The 26,992-nt window shown below is 49.5% G+C and overlaps 1 protein-coding gene across 2 annotated transcripts in view; it reads right to left on the bottom strand.

Annotated features, from left to right (window-relative positions):
* Positions 1 to 26,745, bottom strand: part of KCND3 (potassium voltage-gated channel subfamily D member 3) — a 223,201-nt gene extending 196,456 nt beyond the window's left edge. For both annotated transcript variants that reach the window (XM_033198977.1, XM_033198978.1), the window contains exons 1-2: positions 26,095 to 26,745; positions 18,215 to 19,392 (exon numbers count right to left, since the gene is read on the bottom strand). In XM_033198977.1, the coding sequence (XP_033054868.1) occupies positions 18,215 to 19,320 (1,106 nt within the window). In that variant the 5' untranslated portion in view covers positions 19,321 to 19,392; positions 26,095 to 26,745. The remainder of the gene's footprint in view (positions 1 to 18,214; positions 19,393 to 26,094) is intronic.
* Positions 26,746 to 26,992: the final 247 nt, after the last annotated feature.

The following is a 26,992-nucleotide window of genomic DNA, read 5'->3' as shown; positions in this document are numbered from 1 at the left end:
ATAGCCCGCTGGATGATGTGAGACAATAGCCATGTCACCTCTCCTTGTTGCCCCAGGTGATCTTGAGTGGGCCACCAGATATGTGAGTGAGGCCTTCCTAGACCACCTGTCCCCAGCTGGATCTCCAATGACCAGGGAGATCAGCTGAGCCAGACCAGACCAAGAGAACTGCCCAGACAACTCAACCCTCCACCACACAGAATCATGAGATATAACAAATGTTTATGATTTAAGCCACTAGATTTTTGGGGGTGGATTGTTACATAGTAAAAGCTAACTGATTCAGAGCCCCACAAAGGAATTGAAGAAGGAGCTAGAAAATAGGTCCTAAGGAGAACACTGCCTCTCTCAACTGAGAGAGGCAGCTGAAGGCAGTGGTTAATGGAGTCCTAGAGTCAGAATGCCTCAGGATGAAACCCTTCTCTGTCATTCAGTACTTATCTGACCTTTGACAAGTTACTTAATCCCCCTGTTCCTCAGTTTTCTCACCTGTAAAATGGGGATGATAGTAATGCCTGCTTGATAGGGCTGCTGTGAAATGGAGTTAAATACAGACCACTGAGAACATGACCTGGTCCACTGTATGAAGATTTTCCTGTCATTATTACCCTCACAGACAGTCCTGCCAAGGTCCCAATTGTCAAAGAGTTCTTACATGGAGGAAGGGGGCTGACTAGCAGGTCTCTGGTTCCAGTGAGGGCTGGCGTGAAGAAGTGAACTGAGCCTACCGTCACAAGGGACAGAGGTCAGACCTCAGGAGAGACTTCCTGACAGCAAGCATTGCTAGACACAAAGAAGGTAATAGTGGACCTTATGTCTACATGGCCTTCTGTGGACAGAGACGCCTAGGCAGGCTGCACTGCCTCTCCATCGCCACACAAACGTGCACACAGGGACTTCTCTTCTGAAAGGTTTCCTGCCTAAGCAAAACCTCGGCTTCTCTCAGAATCATCTTATGGCCTTCCTTGAGGCACCATCTCAGGATTCAGAGGGAATTAGTCCTCCACAAGAAAGAAGAGGAGAAGTCATCCTTTATCCCAATCCTTAATCCACCCACCAGTCAGGGTCTCTGAATTGCTTTCTGATTGTAACTCTATCTTGATTCGGCAGAAGGAGGCAAACAGGCACTTACATGCCATTATGGCTGCCCAGGCTCCCAGCCAGGGCCAGGCAGGGAGGGGAAAGGGACCAACAGTGTTACTGGGCCACAATAATGGGCTCTGGGACTTGACTGTCTTCCTTGGCTTGACACACTGCTCTGGTCAAAGCAGATTTTTCACTGAGGATGGCCCAGCTGGGACCCTGAGAGCAGTAAGTGGGGAGGGGTGGCTCCTGGGCAGGCTGAAGCCCAGAATGCTAAAGTACAGCCTTCCAACCTGTGGGCTGCAGTACACAGGCAGGTGAGAAGGGGTTACAGGCATGCAGACAGATACAGATTCCCTCCCTCCCCAGGCCTCTGCAGCTCCTGAGGCAGCTGGTGGGGCAGGGGCAGCAGAGCCCTGGTCAATAACTTCCTGCCTCAAGCAGCCTGGCCAGCCCCAGAGGAGCAAGGTCAAAGACACAGCCAGGTGACCACAATGGGAAGCACAGCTCTAAGGGAAAACATTAGCACACTTGGTGCAGGAAAGGCAGCACTAACTCAGAGGGGCTCCTCTCGGAGCAGAATCAAAGTTTATATTTTTGAAATTCTAGGTGTTACTAGGAGGTAGACACAAGGATAGAATGGAGAACAGAACTTACTCCCTTGCAAAGTCGGGAAAAGGAGGGGGTACTGTCCTCCCCACCAGGGAGGGACTAAGCAATGATGAGAGAGGATCCTGTGAGCTGGGGCACCGGAGGGCTGCTTCCCTCACCTTTCTCCCCATTTTCCGATGTGCGCAATCTTTAACTCTGCCAATGAGCCTGTCATCCAGTTTATCTGGTTCATTTTCTGTGCATGGTGACCACACCTGGCAAGCTGTTCATCACCCTAAAGGGCCTGAACACATGGTCAGCATGCCAGGAATGTTTGTTGAACAGATAAAGGAAACGGGCAACAGCAGAATCGAAACAGCATCTGTAGTTGAAAGCTTTGCTGCACGCCCCACAACCCGCCCCCAAACACTAATTCTGTAAACAGGACTGCAAGTCCAAGGACTGCTGAATCTCTCTAGCTCAGGAAAGATCCCCCAGCAATTCCCTCTGGATTCTCCAGGAACAGAGTTGCTTTCTGAGTAAAAGGGGGTATGGAGGTTGGGTCAGAGGCTCATCTAAGGACCAGAAGATCCAGCTCTGGATCAGAACACCGCCTCTGGTGTGAGAGAAGGGTCACCTCTGAAGAGGTAATCTTCCAAGAATGGAGGGAATCTGGATGGCAGGAAGAGGGCAGGAACCTAAAGTTCCCTAAGTCAACAATGGCCCAGGTTACCCTGAGAACTCCCTCCTCCCTCCCAGACCCCTCATGGCCAGCAAAAGCGCGCACACACACACACACACACACACACACCACACACACACACGCAGGAGCATGGTGCCAGATTCTGAGTCTCTCCTTCAACTTCCACTTTTTGCCCAGAGTACTAGCCCTTTCCAGCTCTCCAAACCAGCTTTCTCACGTGATTCACACCCTCCTATAAGTTCTAGCTCTTCTGTGATTTCTCTAAGTGGAACAGATTGATGATCCCCTTGCAGCCCCTATCGGGATAGGAAATGTCCCCAAATTACATATGCCATTCCAAATTTGGGCACACCTTCCCTCACGTCATTCCATGAAATGCACAAACCTTACACTGGACTCCTGCTTGTTTAGAAGTTTTATCCCTCAGTATGTTTGATTCGCACATGTGCAGGTGCCTCTCCCTGTCTGAAGTGAGCCAGCAGGACCATGACAAGGCGGCAATGGACCAGTATACATCCACTGAGCCCCTCTGTGTGCCACGCACTCTGCTGGGAGCTGGGTTCCAGGACAATTGCCCTGACTTTGGGGAACAAGGGCTGCCGATGCAAGCAGGGCTTGTTTAGGAGGCTTTCAGATGGTGGTGACTGGGACCTCCCTACAAGACTCACTCACCTGGCCCACCCCACCAAGCTGGCCTTCCTTGGCACCACGCTGCTGCTGGCCCCCCAGTCCTTATCCCCTCTGCACACTGGAAGGAAAGCCAAGAAGATGCTCACATCCTGGAGAGAGCCCACACACTTACCCTCTCCCCAGCCCTCTGTGATCATTTAATGGTTGGTTTCATTCAAATAACTCAAGGTAATGTAAGCCATGCTGCCCACACGGATGCTAACAGCAATATATAGATTCCCCTGCATTCCTGCAGGGAACTCATGTAATAAAATAATGGGGGTGGAGAAGAAAAGGGCCATTTACAGACCAACGGGATAACAGGGGAAGAAAAACAAGTTGGTGATGGGGGTGGGAATGTAGGAAACCAGCCACTAGTGGAGGTATCAGTAGGGCTGGCGTGGTAGGAGTCAGTGGAAGGGGTGAGAGCTCTGCTTACCCCCAGAACCCACCCATTCACGCTGCAAAGGTCCTTGGCTGTTTATCCCAGAGGGCCTGGTGAGGTCCCTGAGTGGTGGCTCACCAGGGAAGCCTCCACTCACTGACAGACTTCACTTTTCCAGGGCTGGGCCTGGGTCACCCTAAGTCTGTGCCAGGATAGATGTATCACAGGTCCTCTTGACACAGAGTCCCCTAATGACTTCCCTGATCTGAGTTATACCTGCCTTCTAGAACTATTTCGTAACAGAACCTTCCAGTTTCTCAAAGCTCTTGTTTTTCTGAGGTATAGAGAAAGTAGATTTGAGTTCAACACAAAGAGGATGTTAGTGATCAATGACTGTCTCTACCAGTGGAATGAACTGCATCAAAAAGGGTAAACTTGTGGGGCACGGTGGCTCACGCCTGTAATCCCAGTACTTTGGGAGGCCAAGGCATGTGGATCACCTGAGATCAGGAGTTTGAGACCAGCCTGGCCAACACGAAGAAACCCCGTCTCTACTAAAAATACAAAAAAAATGTAGCCGTGGTGGCACATGCCTGTAATCCCAGCTACTTGGGGGGCTGAGGCAGGATAATTGCTTGAGTCTGGGAGGCAGAGGTTGCAGTGAGCCGAGATTGTGCCATTGCACTTCAGCTTGGGCGACAAGAGCAAGACTCCGTCTCAAAAAAAAAGGGTAAACTCCCCATTCCTGGAAATATTCAGGCAGACCTCTTGCCCTGTGCTGGGGAGGGTGCTGAAGACAGTCCAGTTCCAAAGGGAACAGCAAACTAGACCCTAAATCTAGATTTGTGGGGCTTAAGTGTCTGTCTAAGCTCATCCTTTAAAAAGCCTCTTGGTCCCAGGGTTAATGTCTTATGCTTTTCCCTCTCCTGGCCCAACAAGAGGCATCCAGGGAGCTGAATTCACGGTTCCATGCTCTCTCCAAGCACGGCACCTCAGCCCTGTGTAGGCGAGGCTGTTGACCTTGATCTGCGTCCTGCCAGCTCACTGTCAAGTACCCTGTTCATGCACCCTGGGGGAGTCTGCAGGCAGGGGCTCCCAGGCCTCTCCGCAGACTTGCATTTCTGATGGCTGCTTTGGTCAAGGACTCTTTAACTTCTGCTTCTTTGGAGAAGAAGAAATGGGAATAGAAGGTCCCCAGTGCACTACCCTCTTAGGGGCTGGTTCGCCAGGGTAAGGATTATCCAGGCTACTGGGCTAATGATCAGTTTACTTTGGAAAAGTGAGAGATTTAAGCCTTGTGCAACTGGTAGGTGAGAATTCATTCAGTCCAACCCCCTCACCATTCAGAAGACACTGAGGACTAGAGCGAGGAAGTGACCTGCCCTAGGTTACACAGCTTGCCAAAGCTGGCCCCACACCCTGACTCCCAATCCAGCAGTCTTGCCAGCGTCCTACAGAGCCCCACTCTAGCCGAAGGATTCGGGCAACCTATGTGAGCCAGCTCAGGCATAAAGCACCTCACTCAGAGCAGAGACACAGCAGCCTCTGCTCCTCGGATGAGAAGCTGACCTTACATGGAAATATTCAGAAAGACACACACCATGCGTGGGAGTGAGGAGGGAGGTGGGCATAGTGCTTCATAATCTCTCTGTAAGCCCTGCCCAAACTCTGAGCATGCCAGCTGGGCTGCAGAATTTTTTTATTAATCCACACAACACACTTTTGCTTGCTTGAGACAAGCTTCTGCTGGAGTGAGGAAAGAAAGGAGAGAAGGGGGATCTGGCTCGGAAGGCAGGGGCACGAGTCCTCAGGTACAAAAATCTTAGGAACTCTAAGCAATTTTTACAGGCAGAAGGGAAATGGACCACGGAAGAAGGCAAAAAAGAAAAAAAAAAAAATCTAGAGTCACATAAGCTGTATTGATCTTCATCTTTCCTGTGCAAAAATGGCATGAAAAAGAATGAGGCCAACAGCTACAATGTCAGAAGAGCCAGCACAGGGGAAAGTGAGGATCACAACTTAGGAAGAAAGATCCATACCTGGTGACTGGGGGTTCCTCAGGAAGGCTGTGGGGCAATGCCTGTCCTGTTACACCCAGGGGTGAAATCTCCAGGGGAATCTTCCACCCCCACCCCCGGCCCCATCTACACTATCTCCTAGAACCAGAAGTGGCTGCAGGTCAATGCCAGGACCTACTGCAGAGGGGCATATGGCAGGCAGGGGAACCTGTGCTCTGTCACGGGCTTCTGACAGGCTCCCCGACCTGGTCTCCAGAAACATGGGGACTGGCTTCCAGTTCTCTGCTGGCTGGGCTGTGATCTCTCTAGTGGACTAAGAGGGGACCGGCTGAAAGGCTGAGTGATGCCCAAAGCTGCTATGGAGTGGGTAGGGATGTCACCAACTCCCAGACCAGGACACTAGCAACAAGGCTCCCTGGAACCAGAATCTCTCAAGAGCAGGAGACGGCATGAGATTTAAAAAGTTATTATAAAAGATAGTATGCATATTTACAATTTTCCCTTTTTTTTTTTGGAGGGGCAAAACCACGAAGCTTACAATACATGAAAGGTTCCCATTTCCTTCTTTTGTGTTTTCCTTCCCTTTCACCAGTATGTGCTTCCCCTGCTGGTGAACCACTGCCTGCCTGCCACAGGTGTCCTTGTCCCTGTTGGCCACACGAGCCTCCATGCCTACCCTCGTGTGCCTACTGACCTCGTCTCCCTTGACTCCGACCTTCCCTTTGTCCATTCTTCATCCATTCTGTGTCCACCCTTCACCTTCAGAACCTTTGCCAACAGAGCCCAAGAGTCTTTGGTCCTGGACACTGGCGGTGCATGCATTTTCCTCTCCTATGCTCAAGTCAGAGGCTGTGGAAGGAGATTTCTCCACCTCCCAGGGAAGGCATTTCAGGCTCCCAAATGCCTCCAGTGGCAATCCGGTGGAAAATGATAGGCAAGAGCAGACACCGGTCAGCCCAGAGCCAGTCTGAATCCCAGATTCTCCACTGGTCAGTGGTGGGCTCCAAGCAGGCTTCCTTAGCTACAAAACACAGATAATAGCAATACTGCTCTCATACGGTCACTGGGAGAGCTAAATACGTAAAAACAATTAATAACATTATAAAGGCTCAATAGTATTAGCTGTTATTATTGCTGTCAATGTTGTTGTTAGGGATGATGACAGTCATCTCACGTCAGGGTGAACCTATTTCTATTCCTTCAATCTTCAGTGGAGTGGCAAACACTGTTTCTCCACCTTCTGGCTAACAACCCTAAAGAGACTCAAACACAGCTATTAAATCGTCATTTCTGTTGTGGGGCAGCCTCTTTCCATCTCAAAACCAAATGTGGATAGCACTTTCCTGGGGGGATGCTGGATGGCTGACCCTGTGCACTCTCCTGCTGTGACCCCTCAGCTCACTCCACGTGCAAGCTAATGGCCTTCACTGTCTCTCCTCTTACCAGCTTTCTCTCTTTTTTTCATAGCTTTTATTCCAATCTTTCCTTCTCTCTCTTTCTCTCTCTCTCTCTCTTTTTTTTTTTTTGAGACAGAGTCTCACTCTTCTCGCCCAGGCTGGAGTGCAAGGGCAAGATCTCAGCTCACTGCAACCTCCACTTCCCGGGTTCAAGAGATTCTCCTGCCTCAGCCTGCAAAGTAGCTGGGATTACAGGTGCCCATCACCACTCCCAGCTATTTTTTGTATTTTTAGTAGAGACAAGGTTTTACCATGTCAGCCAGGCTGGTCTCGAATTTCTGACCTCAGGTGATCCACTCACCTCAGCCTCCCAGTCCTTCTCATTTTAAACATTCATTTGTTGATCATGTGATGCTCTTACTAAAAGGTCTGCTCCAGATAATTTGCCTGTTCTGTTCACAGATACGTCTTTGGCCTCTAGCATGATGCCTGTTGCATGGTAGACCCACAACATTTGTTGAATAAACAATCAAATGAATTAATGTATTTAATTTTTCCACCAAAATGATCTTTTAAGGGCCAACTGTAATGCCACCTCCTCCAAAAAGCCTTCCCTGATCCTTGCCTCCTCTATCTTCTCCTCACACTTCTCCTCACATCTTTTCCTCACACACAGGCATGAGTCCTTGACTCATGCCTCTGACATTGTTGAGCCCAGAAATGTACACCTCTGTGAACACAGGCATTTCTCTTACTGGACTAAAGCTCCTAATGAAGCCAGTGGACTCTAAGGAAGTCAAAGGACCTCAGTCTGAACCCAGTAATGCTACTACCATGTGGGAGCTTGGGCACAATATTTTAATCTTCTCACAATTTTCTCATATGTAGAATGGGAACCTAACATCCACCTCCTCATATCAACTAGGACTGGGTCATCTTCTTAGTGTCAGCTCCATGCATGTTTGCTGAATTAGTGAACCATCACTTCTCCTAGTTTCTTACCAAGGGCCCAAGACAGATGTCTCCTAGAGGGGGCAGGTCACAAGATGCTCTCAGTGATAACAGCGGGTGCATCTGACATTTTTCTCCAAGGGAAAGGAAGGAGTAAATGAGAGAAGTGGTGTCTTAAGTGTGTGGAAGTTCTGCCAAGAGCTTGGCACTGCAAGAACCAGGACAGTGTCACCCACGAAGGCTGTACCACTCTGAAGCAGCATCACTCTTGGACAAGCAAAAATGGTCCTTGGTCTGTGGCCATTTAGACCACATGTGACATCCACATGCCAAGTGTTGGGGTCCCTTTATTATTATTATTATTATTTTAGCAAAGCTCATAAATTCTGCTTTCTTGGGTGGGTACTGTTTGTTTAATAATCATTGCCGGAGGCAAAAAAAAAAAAACCCACAAAACAAACAAATAAAAAAACCCTTGTTTTACTCAGAAACCCAATCTGACCTTTTGGCTTCAGCAGAAACACAGTATAAAAGGGAACTTCCACAGGTGAAGACAAAAGACTGAATCCAAGCTTCAGCAAAGCTGTTCACAGACAGCACCAAAGTTCCTACTGGGGCCAGGTGCCAGAGAAGTAGGGCATAAGGCAGGAAATGCTCCCCATGCCCTCTTCTCTTCCCTCCCTTCATCTTTCCCTGGCCAATCTCATCTATTTTTTCTGCTTCAGCTGATGATTTTGGAAACGGCCTGTTTATCCTCTTTCTCCCTGCTAAGCTCCAGACCCATCTTTCCACCTGTCTGCCAGCCACCTCAAGGACACCCAGGGTTAACTGCAAACACCACAGGTTCAAAGCCAAGCTTGCTGTCTCTGTCTTCCCTCTTCACCTCCTGACAACCTGTTCCTTCTCTAAGGAACTCCAACCTCCATACCTCTACTCATGCCAACTCCATACCTCTACTTACCCAGTCTTATAATTCCAGAGTTCTTTTCTTCCTGAGTGTCATTCCATTCCAGTCCTTTCTCTTCTATTTCATTGCAACTGTCTTAGTCAAGCCTTCTTTACCTCTTACCTGGCTTAATCTTCTGGCTGACTGTCCTGTGTCCAAGGGCTCCCTTCCACATTCATCCAGAAGACAGCTGCCAAATAAATCTTCCTAATGAATACACACTGGACTACCTTTAGTGGTTCCCTAATGCCTATCAAATGAATTCCTTAGCCTAATATTTTAGGCTCTCTGCATCTCTATCTAATCTTTTGTTACTGCTTATCTCTAGCTATTTTCCTATTTGTATATCTTAAACACTAGCAAACCAGCATATTAAGCTTCCCAAACATCAAGCCCTTTTGCAATCTATTAGGATTTCCCATTTCCACATATCAAAATCCCATTCACCATTGTTGGTCTAGCCAAAATCTCCTTTCCATGAAGCCAATCGTTCATTCATCAGCAAGTGTTTGTTAAGCATTTATTCTGTACTCCTGATATTTTCAGCACATGCCCCATTCTCCCTTGTACACTCTCATGGACATACTCCAATTCCCCGCTATATTGACAACTTCTTAGGGATGAGCCTCATGTTTTCTTTATTTCTATATCCCCCAAAATGCCTACTAATATGCCTTGCAAATTCAGCTGGATGTTGAATAATGTTTGTTGAACTGAATCAAGATTTGTGCTGTCCATGGTTTTGATATTGTTTAGTTTAATTCTCTTAGTTTTCTTTTCTGCTGAAGTATGCGTGTCCAGAAAGAAGTAAAAATAAACTAATGATACTCCTCAGCAGCTATAAGCCTGTAATTATAGTTAACTCTCGGTTATCCATGCCACTGGAAAAATAGCATTGGAAAAACTCCTACATCAGAATCATAAAAACATTCTTTCCATCAGTCTTTGCCATGCATTGTTTAGTTTTTAAGCAGCTGATTTTCCTTTTTAATTGTTTGGCTGATCAGTTGATATATGCATTTATAGTCTTTCAATAACTGGCTGGGCAATAGGGATGGAAGGAAAGATGGAAGACTATGCCACTGGGAGAAATCCAGTTCAGAGCGAAACATTTACTTTGTACAACCTCGAAGGCAAGGCTCTGGACAGTCAGAACATCATAGGCACTTGGAGTGTGTCAGCAGGGCCCCATGGTTTGGCCATTTCTTTTGGATGACTGCAAAGGGTAGAGATTTCCCAGTCTCCTAAAACAGCCCACTCTGGTGTCCAGAATTTGCTTTCATATAAAGAAGATAACAAAGTTCCACTGGGACTGATAAGGTTCTGGGATGGAGGCAGGGCTATGTTTCCAGTCCTGCTGGGATAGGAAGGAGCTGACTGTGCCACTGGAAACCACTGGGTGCAAATCAAAGAAAATGTGATTTGCAATTTTGCAATGATAGCTAGATAATGTAGGGGGGAAGTTCCCCTTTTCCACTTCTGAAGCAAACAAATATCACATGTGGTAGATTCGGCAGCTGCATTAGTTGGGAAAAATTGATGCACATTTCATGTGTCAGGGAGCTGAATCCCAGAGAATGGAGCCAGCCTCCCAGAAAATAGTTTCTTTATATAGTTCCATCCATTTATTGTTTGATTGGGTTTTCTGTGTATTAAATTCAAGCTGTTCTGCCACTCATGGGCATTATGATGTGTTGGCTCCGTGGGAAATAATGAGGGTGATGGGATTTTACAGCATTGCATTACAAAGGAGGCGTCCCCAGCCTCATCCATCTCTCCATCAACTAGCTTGTGCATGAGGTGGCACTTATATTAAAACGATTTTTCTGATTCAGTTTAATGACACTCATTCGAGTCCTGACACCCAGAATAAGATTACACGAGCTAAATGCAATCTTCCTGCATCCAGTCATGGTCAGCAAAGGCTCAGCTATCTTCCCTCTCCAGTCCCCATCTTCCCATACACCCGTCATTTGCATTGAGCTAGTTGGAGGGAGGTAGGAGTGGGGAGAAAATGCCTGCGTTCTGGCCAGAGAAAAGCAGACTGGACAGAGGCTGGAGTCTGAACTTGTTTTGGAGGCTGTGGCAGCTGAGCCTTCTGGCAGAAAACCTTGAATACCCAAAAGCATTGTGGGAAGTCCTTCCTGCTTGTCACTAGAAGTTGGTTTGAGGTCAATACTGCACACTTCTTCCGAAGCAATTTCTGGGGGGCCTGGTCCCTGTTTCCCAGATTAAAAAAAATAAAAAACTTGGACATCACTAGAGAATGAATACTTAAGATATGAGTATTTGGTAGAGTATCAGCTTCCTGGAAGTGGTTGGTTGTGTGCAGAGCCACCTGCCTGAGGATAGCGGGTGGGAGGTGAGGAGACTCAGAGCTAAAAGTCTCTGCTGCTCTCCCTGATGGGAAAGAGCTCCCAGCTACAATGGAGCATGGACAAGAGCCCTGCAATGGCCTGGGACAGGAGCTCCCTCCTGGGTGGGGGGAAACAAAAATACTCAAGTAATTACTGAGGGGCATTTCCCTGCTCCTGAGGAGGGAAACGCTGCCTTTTATTTACACTATCTTGAGGCAGAATAATTGCTGCTCCTCAGGAGGAATCCCGGTTGTGTTTAATGGGTGTGTTTAAAGAGAGAAACCCAAACAAAACCAAACAGAGAGATATAGAGAGAGACTGGGATTGATTTTGAGGGATTCCAGAAAAGATCTGTGAAATGGGCACCAGCCTAGAAATCCCTTTCCAAAAATTGCAGCACTTTGAATTGCTGAATCAGAAGACAAATTCAATGTGATGCTCCTGGTGTGAAGCACCCAAAAGGCTCATATCCTACAGGTGTGAATTAATCTCTCCCTTCTCTGCAGCCTGAAGCCCTCTGGCTTCCTCTGCTGCAGCTATCATAGCTGCTGAGTTTTAGAGTGTCCTCTCTGTTTTCGTGTCTGTGTCAACACTGTCCTCCTCATGGCAGGAAGCACTGTGCCCAGCCACTTGCCAAGTGCTCAGTAAATGTTGCCCATGTTGAAAGGAAAGTTCTCTCCAGGTACAGACGCTGCCTGCTTACTGCCAGCATCAGGCCTAGTCTGAGATGCCGATGCTACAACTCAGGTGCTCTGGCTTGTTACATGCTGAGGTCTCGGCTGCCCCTGGCCTTGGAGCCACCCTGCGAGGCCTTGAGGATTCTTCTTGTGAAATGCTCCTCCCAGGGGTAGAGAAGATCTTTACGACTGTGTCTTCTGAGCCAGTCCCCTGTTGTGGGAGCAGGGGAAGTTTTCAGCTGGCTTGGTGGGAGCAAGACCAACAAGCACTTCCTGAGAAAGCTTCTTGGTGCCTCTACATTCAAATATATGCAGAATTGCTCACTTCTCCCATTTCCACTGCCGCCACCCTCAGTCCCAGCCACCTTGATTTCTTGCCTGGATTATTGCATTAGCTTCTCCCTTACAAGGTATTTACTATTTGGCAGCCAGAGCAATCCTTTAAAAATGGAAGTCAGTGGCTCAAAACCCTCCATGCCAAGCAGAGTAAAGACAAAGTTCTTGTGGTGGTCATAAGGACCCTACATGAGCTGCTTCCCCTGTTACCTCTCTGGACTCATCTCTGGTACTCTCCTGTCCCCTGCTCTTGCAGCTTGACCATTTGGACCTTCTTACCTTTTCAAGAACAGCATACCAAGGCCCCTCCTGCCTGTTGGACTTTGCCTGTTGGACTTTGCATTTGCTGTTCCCTCTGCCTGGAATGCTGTTCCCCAAGCTATCCTCATTCCTTCAGGTCTCTGCTCGAATATCTGAGAGGCCCTTATTGACCTCCTAACATGAAATAGCAACTATCCCTTGCTCTGCCCAGCCCCGCACACTCAGCACTCCCCAACTGTCATATCAGGCTTTAATTTTCTCTGCAGCCTGATAAGATATATTTATTTATTTGCTGTTGGGTGCTGTCCACTAGAATGTAAGCTCCACAAGATCAGAGACTATTTTCTTCTCTATTGTATTCCCAGTGTCTAGTAGGTGCTCAATAAACATTTGTTGAGTAAACAACTGAATAGAGAAAAACATCATGGGTAGAGGGGCTTACCTATGGCCCCCCTTCTCCTCCTCCCTGGCCCCAGAGTCTGCAGGAAAAAGCGTAGTCAAGTAGCCAAGAGTTGGATGCAAAATTCCCTTGTAAGAAAGCCCCAATCCTGCTAAGCCTAAAATCAGAACCACAGAATGCCCTTCCTGACCTCCCTATCTCCACTCTGTCCACAAATATCATGTCTGACATGACTATATAGCTAACATGTAGATAGCATGTTCATTGGTTCTCATATCGCCAGAAGATGGTTATCAAATGAGGAAACTAAACAAACAAACCGGAGTGAACAAATACTTAATTGAGACACACTATATATCAAGCTCTGTGTAAGGCACGAATCATGCATGATCTCTGGAACAGAGAGCTCACATCCTGGGGGAAAGACACATAAACAGCTGAAGTTCACAAAATGTGGCAATGACAAGACAGAGTAATGCAAGGACTACAAGAGGAGGCAAAAGAAGTGTACCCAGCTCCTGGAGGTGACATGGGGCTGAGTTTGAAGGATAATGTGTATCAGCCAGACACAGAAGCAGATGAAGGGTAGTCTCTGGAGCACCAGAAAGAGTGTTCAAGTTCAAAGGTAGAGAACTGGGTCTCATTCAATTCATGTTGCCTGAGCCTTACATTGGCTGATGTGCAATCATAGTGCCTGTGTATTCTCAGAGCCTGCCATGCTGCCTGGAGTGTAGGAGGCACTCAATAAATGTCGAACGAATGAAAGATTCCTTGTTGAGATGCAGTTCTGCACCCTCGCTTAAGAATTTCAGCACCAGAGAACTGTCAACAAAGAAATGTCAACAGAGAAATGACAACAAAGAAAAGGCTTTGAGGTCGTTTGTTCCCAATAGGTGTCCTCAGATAAAAGTCCCCTAGGCAGGGACCCACCCCCAGGAAGGTGGACACTATTAGCCAGTGTCCTGGGGCCAAGGTGCTTGGGCATTGGGAGGAGCATTGATGGGCTCCAGAGGCAGTAAAGGTGCAGATAAAATTTCAGGTATTAAAGGGTTAACAAAAACAGATCTCAGACTGGCTCTACTTCTGGCACTATGGGGAGGCTTACCAAGTACCCCATTCTGTGGTGTGCCTGTATCGATCTCCCAGGCTTAGTCTCCCTGGAACCTCAGGCAGGCCCCTTCCAGGATTATGTTTTAAAGTGAAATGCAAATCACCTGGAGGCGGCTTCATGCTTGGAAGAAGTAAAAATCAATTCTGTTTTCATTAAAGTGATATTTGGACACTGTCAAATGCTCTCTCATCTCAGAACACGGGGTGACAGACAGGCTGCTGGTCTCAAATACATAACCGAGACAACCAGTAGCAGTGGGCCATCTCATCAGGATCAGACACTGCTCTGAACCCCTCCCGAAGATACCTAAGAGCAGCCTCATCCAAACCAGGCCCGGAGCTGGCCTCCCCTGGTCCTTGTGGATGCTTGCTTGCAAGGCTTTCCTCCCACATGCTCTCCTCTTTCCCAGACCCTCCGGAGCTTCCCCCATGGACTGTCCGGGACAATTATGACGCCAAATGAAATTAAGAAGGGAAATCTGCTTTGAGAGAGTTTACGTCATATAATACATTCTCAAAGTAGTTAGGTTGGTCTTATTTAAAATTGGGAGTTCTATGTTATCCCTTCCCTCTGTTAACTGAGATAACTGAGGATTGATTTTATTTATAGCGTCAATTATGAAGATGGAAATTAATCCTCAAATGGGGCATTTGGGAACTCAGCTGTCAGGGGGCTCAAGGGAAACCTGGGCAGAGCATAAAGGGTCTTCCCCAGTAGCACAGGAGGCTGCAAAGGAAAGCCATCCTCAAGCCCTGACAGCAGCTGGGCTGTTATTGTTCTTGTGTGCTTAAGGTATTCTGAGATATTAACTAAACGGTAATAATTGGTTCCAGGAGATCTCTCCCTGGAGGACACCTGAGTAACTCATCAACGAGGTGCTGGGAAAGCAGGCAGAGAGGGCAACCAGAGCAGGAAGAGTGGATGCCTTTACTCCGCGTATCAGCTCTCCGTGCATCAGTCGGCTCTGCCCTGCAGAAGAGCTGGAGACAGTCCCGCTCCAGACTGGAAACAAGAACTCAGGGAAGGACCAGGGAAGGGAGTGTCTGGAGAAAGGAAGAGGTAGATGTCTACTGGGAGCTGTTAGAAGCAACCGAATGATGGCAAGATATTGGTCCTTGGTATTCCATGGCCACTTGGGACTCAAATGCCAGTGTAGAGTAAGAAAAAGATGGACTTTCTGGAATAGTTGAACAAGGCTACAACTAACCATGAATGTGGTCAGGACAGAAACTAGCCATGGAAAAGAGAAAAGTTTCCAGGGTCAAGTCAGCAAAACGTCCAGCAAAGACAAGAAGATCTCCACAGTACTGCAGGGCAGCCCAGGGAATAGATCAGACACCAAGTAAAGGCTGCTCTTCTCCCTCCTGGGGGACCAGGGCTGGGGCAGAATACATACATCTGAGGGGGCTTCAGGCTGTGCAGGCTCAAATCTCAGATCCACATTCTAGAGAGAACAAGTAGGTCTAGAAGGAGCTGAGAATAGTATCAGGTCAAGCAAATGGAAGAGTCACTCCATTCACACTGGTTCATCCATTAAAAGCATTTTGCCAAGCACTTGCTATGTATAACCAAGCAATGAGCTTGGTAATGGTGTCAACTGCCAACTCAGGTCAAAGTCAAAGTAGCCTGACCCAGCAATGAGCTACACTAGCCAGGATAGAGGGAAAGAAAAAGGTTGCTTTCTCATTACTTATCTGAGTTTAAGGAAGACACTACTAAAGGTTTCCTTTCTTGCCCATTTGTTTCTCCTCCCAGAAGCTAGACATTTAAATGCATGGGGAAGGTAAAACAAACTTGTTCATTGTCAGATGTGGGGTGAGGGAGCCCACCAGGTCCACATTCAGGGAAAGCATGCTTCTCCCTAATGCAGGCACCCTTCCTTTCACCCTCCAGCAGAATCTACCAGTGCCCTCCCAAGAAAGAAAATAATGAGACCAAGATAGTCCACCTTGATGCTGGACTTGCCCCTTAATCTACAGAGTGAATGATAAAAGAAGTCAGCGGTTTCCCCAGAGCATTAAAACGTGGATTAATCGCCATTAATTTCTAAGGCAGTATTTAAACTGCTCAGAAGGAAATGCTTTATTTTTAAAATCTCCGTGTGTCTGGTACAGTGCCTGACACATAATACTCATTGGGCTGATGCTTTCTTGACTGGCAATATGACTAGAAGAGAATATCACACCCTGAGGCCATAATAAAAAAGTAATAACCCTGAAGGTCTGATTTCTACCTAGGGGACCTGATGGCATGGGAATGAGTAGTAGGGTGAAAGGAAAAAGGGCATTGGAGCAGCCAGATTGGTATCTGAAAATTAGTTCTGCTCCTTATTAGCTACATGACTATGGAAGTTTATATAATCTCTCTGAGCCTCAACTTCTGCATCTTCATAGGGTATAGAAGTTTTTCCAATCTTGCAGGGCTGTTGTAAAAACTTAAAGAGATAATATATGCAAAGTTCTTGGTACACTATCGACATATAGTAGACAATCATATGCTGCTATACTACTAATAAAAAGCAATGAACAGGTGGTTATCAGCATGCCTGCTTTCCTCCACATGGCTATCCTGAAGGATCTCTCTGGTGTCATGAGTCCCATCAAGGGGCATCTGAGGGCACTGGGCAATCAGAGCCACATCAGGAGCTTGACTAGAAGTAGAAGTGAGGTGTTTGGCCACGGGTGAGGTCCCCTTCAGGAAGGTGAAGGGATGGCTAGGGTCAGCCTAAAAGGGATAAAGATGACCTCCTGACAGCACAACCTCTCCAGCCCATTTTATCCCCAGAATACCCCACTGCGCCAAAAAGCCCACATCTGCCACCTGAACCAAGAGAAACAAGGTCAAATGACCAAACATTCTTACCCACTCTGGGTGAGCAGCCATTTGAAGTGTGTGTGTGTGTGTGTGTGTGTGGTGTGTGTGTGTGTGCGCGCGCGTGTATGTGTGTTGGAGTGGGAGGAAGGGGCAGGGTGGTTCTGTCAGACAGATGAGAAGTAAAGGGAATGCCTTAATCAAATGTGGCCTTCACAAATGGTTGGTGACACCCTTGCTCTTCCCCTTGCTACTCCCTCCCTCTCGTGTGTGGCAGAATGACAAATGTAATCATTTTAAAAGTTCTCATCACCTGCTCAGTCATTCCCAATAAGCATATGCAGCACTATGGAAAACCCGACACTACTGCCTCCGGGTTTCGGCCAGGAAAAAAAAAAAAAAATCAAATCACCAGGACACCACCAACCAAACTGTCAAAGACAAAATAAAAAGCTTCATGAATTCTCCATCAGCAATATAATGCTTCCTGGCCTAAGCAAATATAGACCCAGTATATGAATTGTGAAGGGATTTTGCATTAAGCTCCATGGTTTCTAATAGCTGAGGCAGAAACCCCTAAGAAATCTATGTTTCCATAAAGCCACCTCTATTGGCTCTAATCCTGTTAGGGTGAAGATTAAAATCTCTTTCCTGAGCTCCCTTCCTCTGATGGAAAGCTTCACATCCCAGCATCATGGATACATTTCTGTGACCTCAGCTGGAGAGGGGACCTCAGAGAGACAGAATTACCATGACCTCCCCGAGCACCTGTCCCTCCTTCTCATGTCCCTGCTTCTGTGTCTGACCACATGATCCATTCAGACCATCTCACAGTCACCCAGGTCATTCAATCACTGACTCAGACTAAGAAAGCAAGACCGATACTGCTTTAGAAAGAAAGAATAAACCAGGTGCCTCACTTTGCGGCAAATCCAGGTTCAGAGTCACTTAGAGAAAGTCTACTCAGAGCTACTGAACCCTTGAGTGTCTGTGGCAGCACAGGAGAAAAGCACGACAAATGGGAAAATGGCCTGCAAATATACTACAAAGAAAAAATGCAGAAAGGATCCAAAAAGAGTGCTCTTGGTATCTTCTGGTAATGGACATCCGAACCCTCCGAACTTCTCAACCGTCTCCTCCCTCCCCAACCACTGCCCTGACCTTCCTCCCAAGCAGCCCCTATATGCACAGATGCATATACGAATGCAGACATCACCTCACCCCGAGACTTCACACGCACACTAGGCATGGCTGAAAAAAGAATTGGTGACTTAATTTTCTTAGTTCTATAAAACACATGCCCCTACCTCAAAAAGAAAACTCAATTCCCATCAAGCCACCACCCCCAAACAGATTACTCATGGGCTTTCCCCTTCCAATACAGCAACTCCCCCTGCCCCCACCACTTAGGTAAGGGACTCCCTCCTCCTCTCCCCATGGTGACACCATCAAGGCTTCAGAGGCCATCCAGCTGTCCTCCAACCTCCATCCTGGTTTCATCCACCAGTGCTGACTTACCCCAGTGTGGTCATGGTGACAATGGTGTACCAAAATGAGGCAGGGATGCTTGTGAACTTGCTGGCCGAGGAGCCCTTCTCGGCATAAAACATCACAGTGGCAAAGATGATGATGGCCATGGTGAGGGAGAAGAGGAGAAAGCCCAGTTCAGAGGCACAGCTCTTCAGTGTGTAGCCCAGGATCCGCAGGCCCTGGGAGTGGCGGGAAAACTTGAAGATCCTGAAGACGCGGAAGACCCGGAGCGTGACGAAGGCGCCGGACACGTCCTCATTGTTGGTCATGACCAGGCCGATGTAGTAGGGCATGATGGCCACCACGTCGATGATGCTCATGACGCTGCGGATGAAACGGTAGCGGCTGGGCGCCGCAAAGAGCCGCAGGAGGTACTCCACGGTGAAGATCATGACGCACGCCGTGTCCAGGCAGAAGAAGGCCACCGAGTAGCGCTCCCCGCAAGGCAGCTCCTTGCTGCCCGGGACCGTGCCGCACGGCACCGTCTCCACCACATTGGTGATGACCGAGACGGCGATGAAGAAGCCAGTCACGTAGTAGAAGACCAGGGCCAGCGTGCTGGTGTGGGGGTTCTCGAAGGCCCGCCACATGGTCTGGCGGAAGCTGAGTGAGGGCATGGACTCCTGGTTGTTCTCCGAGTCGTTGTCGTCCATGAGCCGCTCGGCGTTCTCCCTCTTACGGTCCTTGTACTCCTCGTAGCAGCAGTCCCCGATGATCTCAGGGAGGATGCCGTAGAAGGCCAGCTCATCGTCGTAGGCAGAGATGCATTCGTAGCGCGGGTAGTGCAGCTTCCCCGTGCGGTAGAAGTTGAGCACGCAGCGGAACACCTCGGGGTCCCGGTCAAAGAAGTACTCCTTGGTGTCCTCATTGAAGAAGAACTCCTTCTCCGTGCTGCCCAGCAGGGTGTCCGGGTAGCGCTCCAGCGTGGTCCTCCAGGTCTGGAACCTCCGCCCACTCACGTTGAGGACGATCAGTTCATCCTGCCGCTTGTTCTTGTCGGCCGGGGCCAGGGGCATGGGGCAGTTGGCCACCGGCATCCACCCGATGGCCGCAGCCCGGGCAAAAGGCAACCAGGCCGCAACTCCGGCTGCCATGGTGACTCCAGCTCTTGGGCCGGCAGCCGTGCGGGCACTGTGCACACCAGCTTGGAGTTAGTTCAGCAAACCCTGGGAGACAGGAAGGGAGAGAGAGAAGGGGTGAGTCCATATCGACTGGCAGGTAAGAAATGGGACACAGGAAAGGTCACTGGTGAGTGAAACGGCCAAAGTCTCCAGGGCAGATTAATAAAACTGAAATCCCCCCACAGAGAGGTGACTTGATTCTTTGCCATCCAGACACTGGGAGAACACCTAGCTCCCGGAGCTCAGCTGGGTGGGACTGCCAGATGTTGCTGACTGCCTAACAAATTGTCAGGTTCCAAGAGGGCTCAGGAGCATTTGGAGGGAAGGCCTCTTTAGCAGGAAGATCTGGCAAGATGTGGGTAATAATCAGCTCTGAAAGGTTATGGCGTTATTACCAATTTAAATTGGGAGAGGGTAAATGAGTTCTTATTAAATGAATTTAAAAGTGGGATAAACATGCTAATTTTTATTTCACTCTTTCACCCACTGGGGTAATCAGGAATGGGGTGTAGATGAGGGAGATCAGGTAAACAATTCTTTCTACTCCTCCCTGGTGAGGAGGAGGCTGGGGCTGCCCAAGTCCAGAAAATTCTCTGAGATGGCAGGTGACCACCAGGATTGGTGAGGTTCTGTCCCTAACTCCCATGGAGAAGGCTCTCCCTGACAAAGTGCTACTCTGTGGGACACTCAGCCCCTACTCCTTGCCCTAGCAACCTAGTATCAAATTTTTCCCCTAAGACCCTCAGAGCCATGATGGAAAGACATGGGAAAAGTTGTGAGGCCAGGCAGGGTCTCTTTCTCTGCTCTGTGAAGGCCGTCTTGGCTTCTTGGTTCACCTGACTTCGATGCATCGTCTCTTTCCCTCCCCAGAGGAAGCCGATCCACGCTCACTGCCGTCCCTAGATTCCTCTCCTCCCGTCTCCATCTGCCCACCATCCATAGCTCCCTCAGGTTATATAACAACACTCCTTCCCATGGCAGCCTCTCTCACCTGGCCCCCACTCCACCCTCAGAGATTTTTCCAAAACCGGGCCACCCTGTCCCTTCACCTCTCTAAACCACACTGCGTAAGCACTTCCCCATTACCTGTGTGGACAGAGGGAGCAATAGCACGGAGAATTATATTTGGCTTTGGGAAGCAGATTTACCTTTCCAAATCTGGCTTTTAAAAGATGATAGTGAAATCGCTCTGCAGTCCTCAAATGTATACCATCTGTGGGAAGGCATGTGGTGACACAGAAACACACGTAACAGAAATTGGAAATTGTTTGGGGTTGACACACTCATCTCCACTAATCCTAAACTGATCACACAGAACAAATCCTAACTCAGAATTATTTGGGCCCTCTAGAATTCAGCTGCTGTGATTGTATGTTTAAATAAATGAGGAAGAGGTGAGTCTTGGAAAATTTTTCCTGTTACACAAAGACTTGTATAGGGAGTCGATCTTCATCTCTCCCTATAAACCTGCTTCACCTTCTCCTGACTCCCAACTCTTCGAGGTTTTTCAGATCTCTACCTCCCTCAAACTCCTGAGCTGCCACTGGACTTTTCTGCTCAGATGCCTCTGAAGTGGACAGGTTTAAACAGAACCTGCCTCCTTGTAAAAAGCTGCTATTCGCCTTTTCTTCACGACGTCCCTAACCGCAGGGCTGTCACCTTGACCATTTTTCTCTAAAGAGTTGCCAAATAATAAGCAATAGCTCTTACTGCCCTCATGAAGGCCCAAAGTCCCTCGGGCCTCCTTCCCATGGACCTTCTTGTTGCTCACTCTCACACCCCACCCGGTTTCTCCTGTTCCCCTGAAATCCATTCTGCTCAGTGTTATCTCCCTAAAGCAAGGTTCTGATTGTATGTTACCCCATGACCTACAAAATAAAGTCCAAACTCCTTGGCCTGGCATTCCAGTATTCCCACTAATAGATCCTAGCTTCATACTCCAGCCCAATGGCCCAGGCCCCTGTCCTAGTCTCCAGCAATAAGACCAAGACCTGTTCATGGACAGACCCTGGGGAGGTCTGCCTCTGGACCACTCTTCCTTCTCATGAGAATATCCTTCCCCTAGACCCCTCCTATTAGAATCCTACCTATTCATCACCCTCTCTGTGATGCCTCCTCCTCTCCCCACTATGAGATTCTCTTCTTCCTTTGGGGTCTTGACTCGTTGTTTGCCCTCTTCCCTAGCACCTATCACCCCACAGCTAGGATTACACACACTTTATACACATATTATTAATAATGACTAACAATTGAGCACTTACACTATGCAAGGCATTACACTAACTGTCTCCCATGGATTATCTCATTTAACCCTCACAGCAACCCTAGGAAGAAGAGTCTGTTGTGTCCCCCATTTCATAGATAAGGAAAGCTAAAGCTTACTGAGACGTAGCAGTCTAACAACCCCAAAGCGGCAGAATGGGGATTCCACCTCAGGCAGTCTGCTGAGGGCTGACGGTGTGCCAGGCACAGTACCACATGCTTACATGGAGCATCTCAAGAGATCCCACCAACAACCCTGAGGAGTAGACACCACTGTAGGCCATATTTTTTCTACAAAAGAAAGATGAAGCATAAGGAGTTGTAATAATTGTCTAAAGAATGTAATAAGTAGGCAGAGCCATTAAAGCCAGGCAGACTCAATGTGGAGTTCAAGAGTACAGCCAGACCACTCCCCAACCTTCCCTATCCCACACTAAGCTCTTTTGGGCAAAGGCCAAGATGCCTCCACTTTCATATCACAACCCAGAAGGCAGCACAGTGCACTGCATCAGTAGGTGCTTGAGCTGGGACCCCTGGTTTTATAGGTGCCATTTTTTCCCGATCAACTTTACTCTATGCCTTGCTAATATATTTCAGGGGTTGCCAAGGGTGAGCGTTCTGTCTCTAAATAGAAAGTAAAATCTGAAGACAGATCTGAATCAAAAGAATCCAATTCAAGTATCTGCCTCTGACTCAGTCAAGTTTTCTAAAGAAGCCAATCTCTGCCTCAGTTTCCCCATCTGCATGCTAAAGGGATTTGTCACAGGGCCCTTTTCTCTCTAATAAAGGGAGGTTGAGTCAGATGTTACAGAAGATAATAGGAATGACAACGACATTTCCTGTAAGTGTCACTGCTCAGAGAACAGACAAACAGCACAGGCCTGATGAGCTCCTGATTACTGGAACCGAGGAACTGAGGAAAGAATGGAGGTCGTTCATGCATGGCAGTGGGTAATTCACATGCTACTGATAGAAGAGTCAGGAACACATCCTGCATTGTATTTCTTCCTAGAAGAAATTTACCCTTCTAACTATACTTTGTTTAGGATTAGGAGACTTAGTAGTTCCTCAGCATGTACTTAGCTAGGATTTATTTCTAAGGGGCAAGGGATGTTTGAGAAGCAAGCCCACAAGTTCAACTCTGTTCACAGGTGATTCCAATTCAGAGTTGGTTACATGTATTGAGCACTGACAATGCTCTGGACACTGTCTGAGACACTTTTACACACAACATTTAATTTATTCCCACTAAAATCCTATGATATAGGCTTTTCTACCCAAAGCTTACAGGTAAGGAGAAGGAAGTTCAGAAGTCTCCTTCAAAGTGGCTAAGTTCTGTGTATATATAGGAGCTGACAATTTTCAAATAGACCATTGATCACCTCACTGCCAAATGGCTTTCCTGATCTAGGCATTGCCCAATACTGATATTCCCAACAGAAGACAGCAAGATGCAGAAACTCCTTTCCCTATCTTCCCCAGGCAGCAATGAGCAAGGGCTCATGAGGCCTTGCAATTCCAGTTTCAATCCCACCCTCAATTTGTGAAAGCAAGCCATGATCACCCTCTGGTGCTCAGAGTCCTCCTCTGTAAATTGAGAATTGGACAGAAACATGACAAAAGACCATTTGGCTCAAAGGATCCCTGATTTCGCTGGATCCAGGATATCAAGTCTGTAACTTAGGTCTCATTGAGACCTCTTAATGACAGTCACCCATGCAAAGAAGGAAGTAGAGCATCTGGGCTTGTTGCTGTGAGGATGAAGTTAGCCTGAGCCTCAAGGTAGCAAAGGGAGTTCTGGGAATTCCTGCTGAGGTTAGTGCTCTGCACAGGGCACACAACTTGTGTCACTTGGAACCCAGGGGCAATTCAAGGCCTGGTCCACCCACAGACCCTTGGCCACCTTCCTAGAGAGTAAAGGAGACCAAGTTCCCAGATTCTCAGCCCTGGGCCTTTGACCCTTAACATCCTGTTTCATCCCAGAATAAAGCTCAGAGAGGCAGAATCTTGAGGGGGTTCAAGAGGCAAAAAGTAACAGACCACTGAATTAGAGGCACCCCGTGGAACCCTGTGTGGCCAGACACAGAGTTCTGCCCCCTGAGAGGGTGACGCCCTTCCCCTTTCATTCTCCTAGTCCTGCTCTACCCGGATTCCCAAGCTTTAATACCTGCCCCTGCCAAGCTGAGTCTCATCACCCTCTCCTCTCTATCCTAAGCCAATCTCCAAAAACTGGTAGTGTTTTACAAACTGCTTTCAGATGAATAATTGAGAGCTCAGGAGAAGGAAAAATTAACCCCTCCCTATCTTGAGACCATAAAAGCTTCTGGTCCCAAGGCCAAATGTTCACCCCATGCATGAATCCAGGGCAATCTTCCTAAAGAAGGCCAAGCAAGCACCAGCCTGTCTCCAGAGGCTCAGCCACTGTTCCCCTGGTAAAACATACCAAAAAAGGAGCAATTACCCCATTGTTACTTTCTCTGTGTGTGGGGGTTGGAGGGTGAAAGGGGAGGACAAGTGTCCCACCAGACACCATACCCAAGGCCACACTGGCCATATCCACCCCACAACCCTGCAGGAATGACCCACTCAAGTAGGCCTTCTCCATGGCTTATACAGCAGGGTTCGCACCTTGACAGGAACCAACACCTTCCGGAGCTGGCCTGGGTATGAATTCCTGCAACAGGCACAACAGTGCGGCCCCATTTCCAGCCAATGGCACTGCACATGCCTCAAATGCCAAGGTTTTACTAGGACGTGGACGCCTTACAAATGAAAAATCTGAAGCTATTTTTGTTTTTGGCAGAAGAGTTTGACAGTGGGAAAGATAGGGGGTGGGGGCAGGCTGGAAAAGAGACATTCAAAACAGGTAAGCTCTGAAATGAAAAAGGTGACAAATCCTGGCAAAGGGAAACATTTTCCCCTGCTGTAAAAAGTCAGTTACTCCATTAAACAGCTTCTGTTTCGGAGATAAAAGGCCAAAAGTGGGCGGAGTGACCAGACAGCCTGTCCTGGGGTTTGACACCTAGCTGAGTACAGGCATAAGGCAGCAAAAAAAGTCATGTCACCAAGGTCTGTCCTTCAATGACCTCAGTGGAGAGAGTCTGGAAAGTTACTTTCCACAATCTCATATCACATCCCTTAGCTCAGAATGGGTCTGGTCTGGGGGCAGGGGAAGGTGCCCATGACCCAGAGGGCTTCTCCTGTGTTCACAGGATTTTGGTAGGCAAAGCATGAAACTGACAAGGTGAACCAAGCTGGGGATCCTTGGGGGACAGGCTTGGAACACACGCACAGATCCTCTTCTCCAACAGTGCCACTCCTAGGCTAGCCAGGGCACTTTCCTGAACTCTTTTTCTCCAGCCTCCTCAAGAGCAAAAGGGAACAAGCTACTAACCTCTTTCTCTGGGGGGGGGTCCCTTGTATACTTGCATTTTGTTGCATTCAAGTAGAGACAAGGAAAAAATAAACACATCAATTCCCTTCCTGTGTGCCAACAGGTCCACATGGGGAAATGTACACATGCTTTGTATTGAATTCGTGCACACCCAGGAGCCTTTCTACAGTCAGTAAACATACAGGCTCCCTCGAAGTAAGGTAAACAAGGCATACATTTAACCATCACGTACATTCATGCAAAATACAGCAACGCATGCCTGGTCTTACAAACATCGCATTGTGCCTAGGACCCCGAGAAAGTTCAGACGCTCTCTGTTAAGAAATACACGGACCCTTTTTCTTGCTGTGCGATTTCAGGTCTGGAACCTCAGCCTGTTGCTGACATATCAGGGCTGCCCAGGATAAAAGCAGAACATCTTGGATCACATTCAAATGTCGACACTAAGCAAGCGCAGGAATTTAGTTGAGTCCAGGTAACTTTGCCCAGTCCCTTCCCGTCCCCCACCTCCAATGTAAACACCTCGCAAAGTGAGTCTTTCGATCCCCCTCCCCGGGGCCTCGACGGCCCTTGGCGTCACGTAGAGACCTTTCCCAGAGCTCGCGGGGTGGAAGCGGCGTCGGGCAGGACCAGACGGACTGGCCCCCAGCCTCTGGTAGACACACCGCCGGCTCGCCGGGCTGGAGAACTTTGCGAAGCGCCCCAAACCGCTCCCGGTTTCCACTTTCAGCCATTTCTCTCCTTCTCCCCTCACCAAGAGCGGGGACGGAGCAAGCCTTCGCCACCTGTCTCTGGCACTCGCCGAGGGAAGACAGGCCAATGGAAAGAGGGCAGAGGTTCACACCCCACCCCCGAACCCCAGCGCCTGGCTGCCCGGAGGTGGCTCCATAGCCCGAGGGAACCGACGCCCCCGGGCCGGCTGCCTGCTCCCCCACGGCACGGGCCCCACCCCCAATCCTTCCGGCGCCCCAGCGCCCACCCACCCGGGCGCGGGAGTGGGAGGGTGCCGCGTGGGCAGCCGGAGCAACAGGCGTGGGAGCAGCGCTCCTCGCACTTCCTGGCTCCAGAAGGCTCGGTCGCGTCCCTCTTACCTTCTGCGAAGCCAGCCCGGGCCCCGCGCCCGGCGCCCCGCGCGCGCGAGGAAGCTGCAGCCGGGAGCCGGGGGCCGCGGAGGCGCCGAGCGCCCAGCAGCGCGGGGAAGCGCCCAGCAGCCGCCGCTCGCGCGGCTCCTCCTCGCCAGCGAAGTCTCGCTCGCTGCCTCCCTCGCTCGGTCGGTTCGTGCGTCCGTCCGTCCGTGGGGCCCTCCCTCCCCCGCCGCCACTGCCGCCGCCGCCGCCGCCGCTGCCGCAGCCTCCGCCGCTCCAGCCCCGGCTCGGCAGCGCGTCCCCTCCCCGCCTCGCCGCTCCGCTCGCGGGCTCGCGGGCTCCCTCGCTCGCTCCCTGCCCCCGCCGCTGCCGGCGCCGCGCCGAGCGGAGCCCGGCCGGCCACGGGCTGCCTCTCCCGAGGTCCTTTTCCCGAGGGGGGAGGTGGTGGGGGCGCGGCGCAGGCGGGGCGGGGAGGAGAGGAGAGTCCGGGGGAGGCGGCAAGGCTGCGCTCTCGGCTCTCTTCCGATCCCCGCGGGCCCAGCGGCCCCAGGCCGGGCCGGAGAGCGCCGGGCCGGAGAGAGCCGAGCCGCCAGGCAGCGGAGGGAGAGAGGAGGAGGACCCGGAGTCTCGCCGCGGGAGGGTGCCCAGGGCGAGGGCGTGCGAGGGGGAGTGACTCCGCGCGCGAGGGTGTGTAAGAGTGTGAGTGCGTGTGTGTGTGTCTGTGTGTGTGTGTCTGTGTGTGTGGAGAGGGGCGCGCGCGTGAGCGGGGGGTGGGGAAACGAGGCAGAGCCTGGTGCGTCTCCCCGGGCGAGTGGAGGAATCCTAGGGTGTGCCTGGAGGTGGCGGAGTGTACCGACGCGGGTGTGAGCGCGTGTGCCAGCGAGGGTGGGCACGGGGGTGAGTG

The sequence above is a fragment of the Trachypithecus francoisi genome, unplaced genomic scaffold, assembly GCF_009764315.1.
Source record: "Trachypithecus francoisi isolate TF-2019V2 unplaced genomic scaffold, Tfra_2.0 Lachesis_group5, whole genome shotgun sequence".
Lineage (NCBI taxonomy): Eukaryota > Metazoa > Chordata > Mammalia > Primates > Cercopithecidae > Trachypithecus > Trachypithecus francoisi.
Note: the sequence above shows the minus strand (reverse complement) of the source record. Positions and strands in the feature narration are given on the sequence as shown.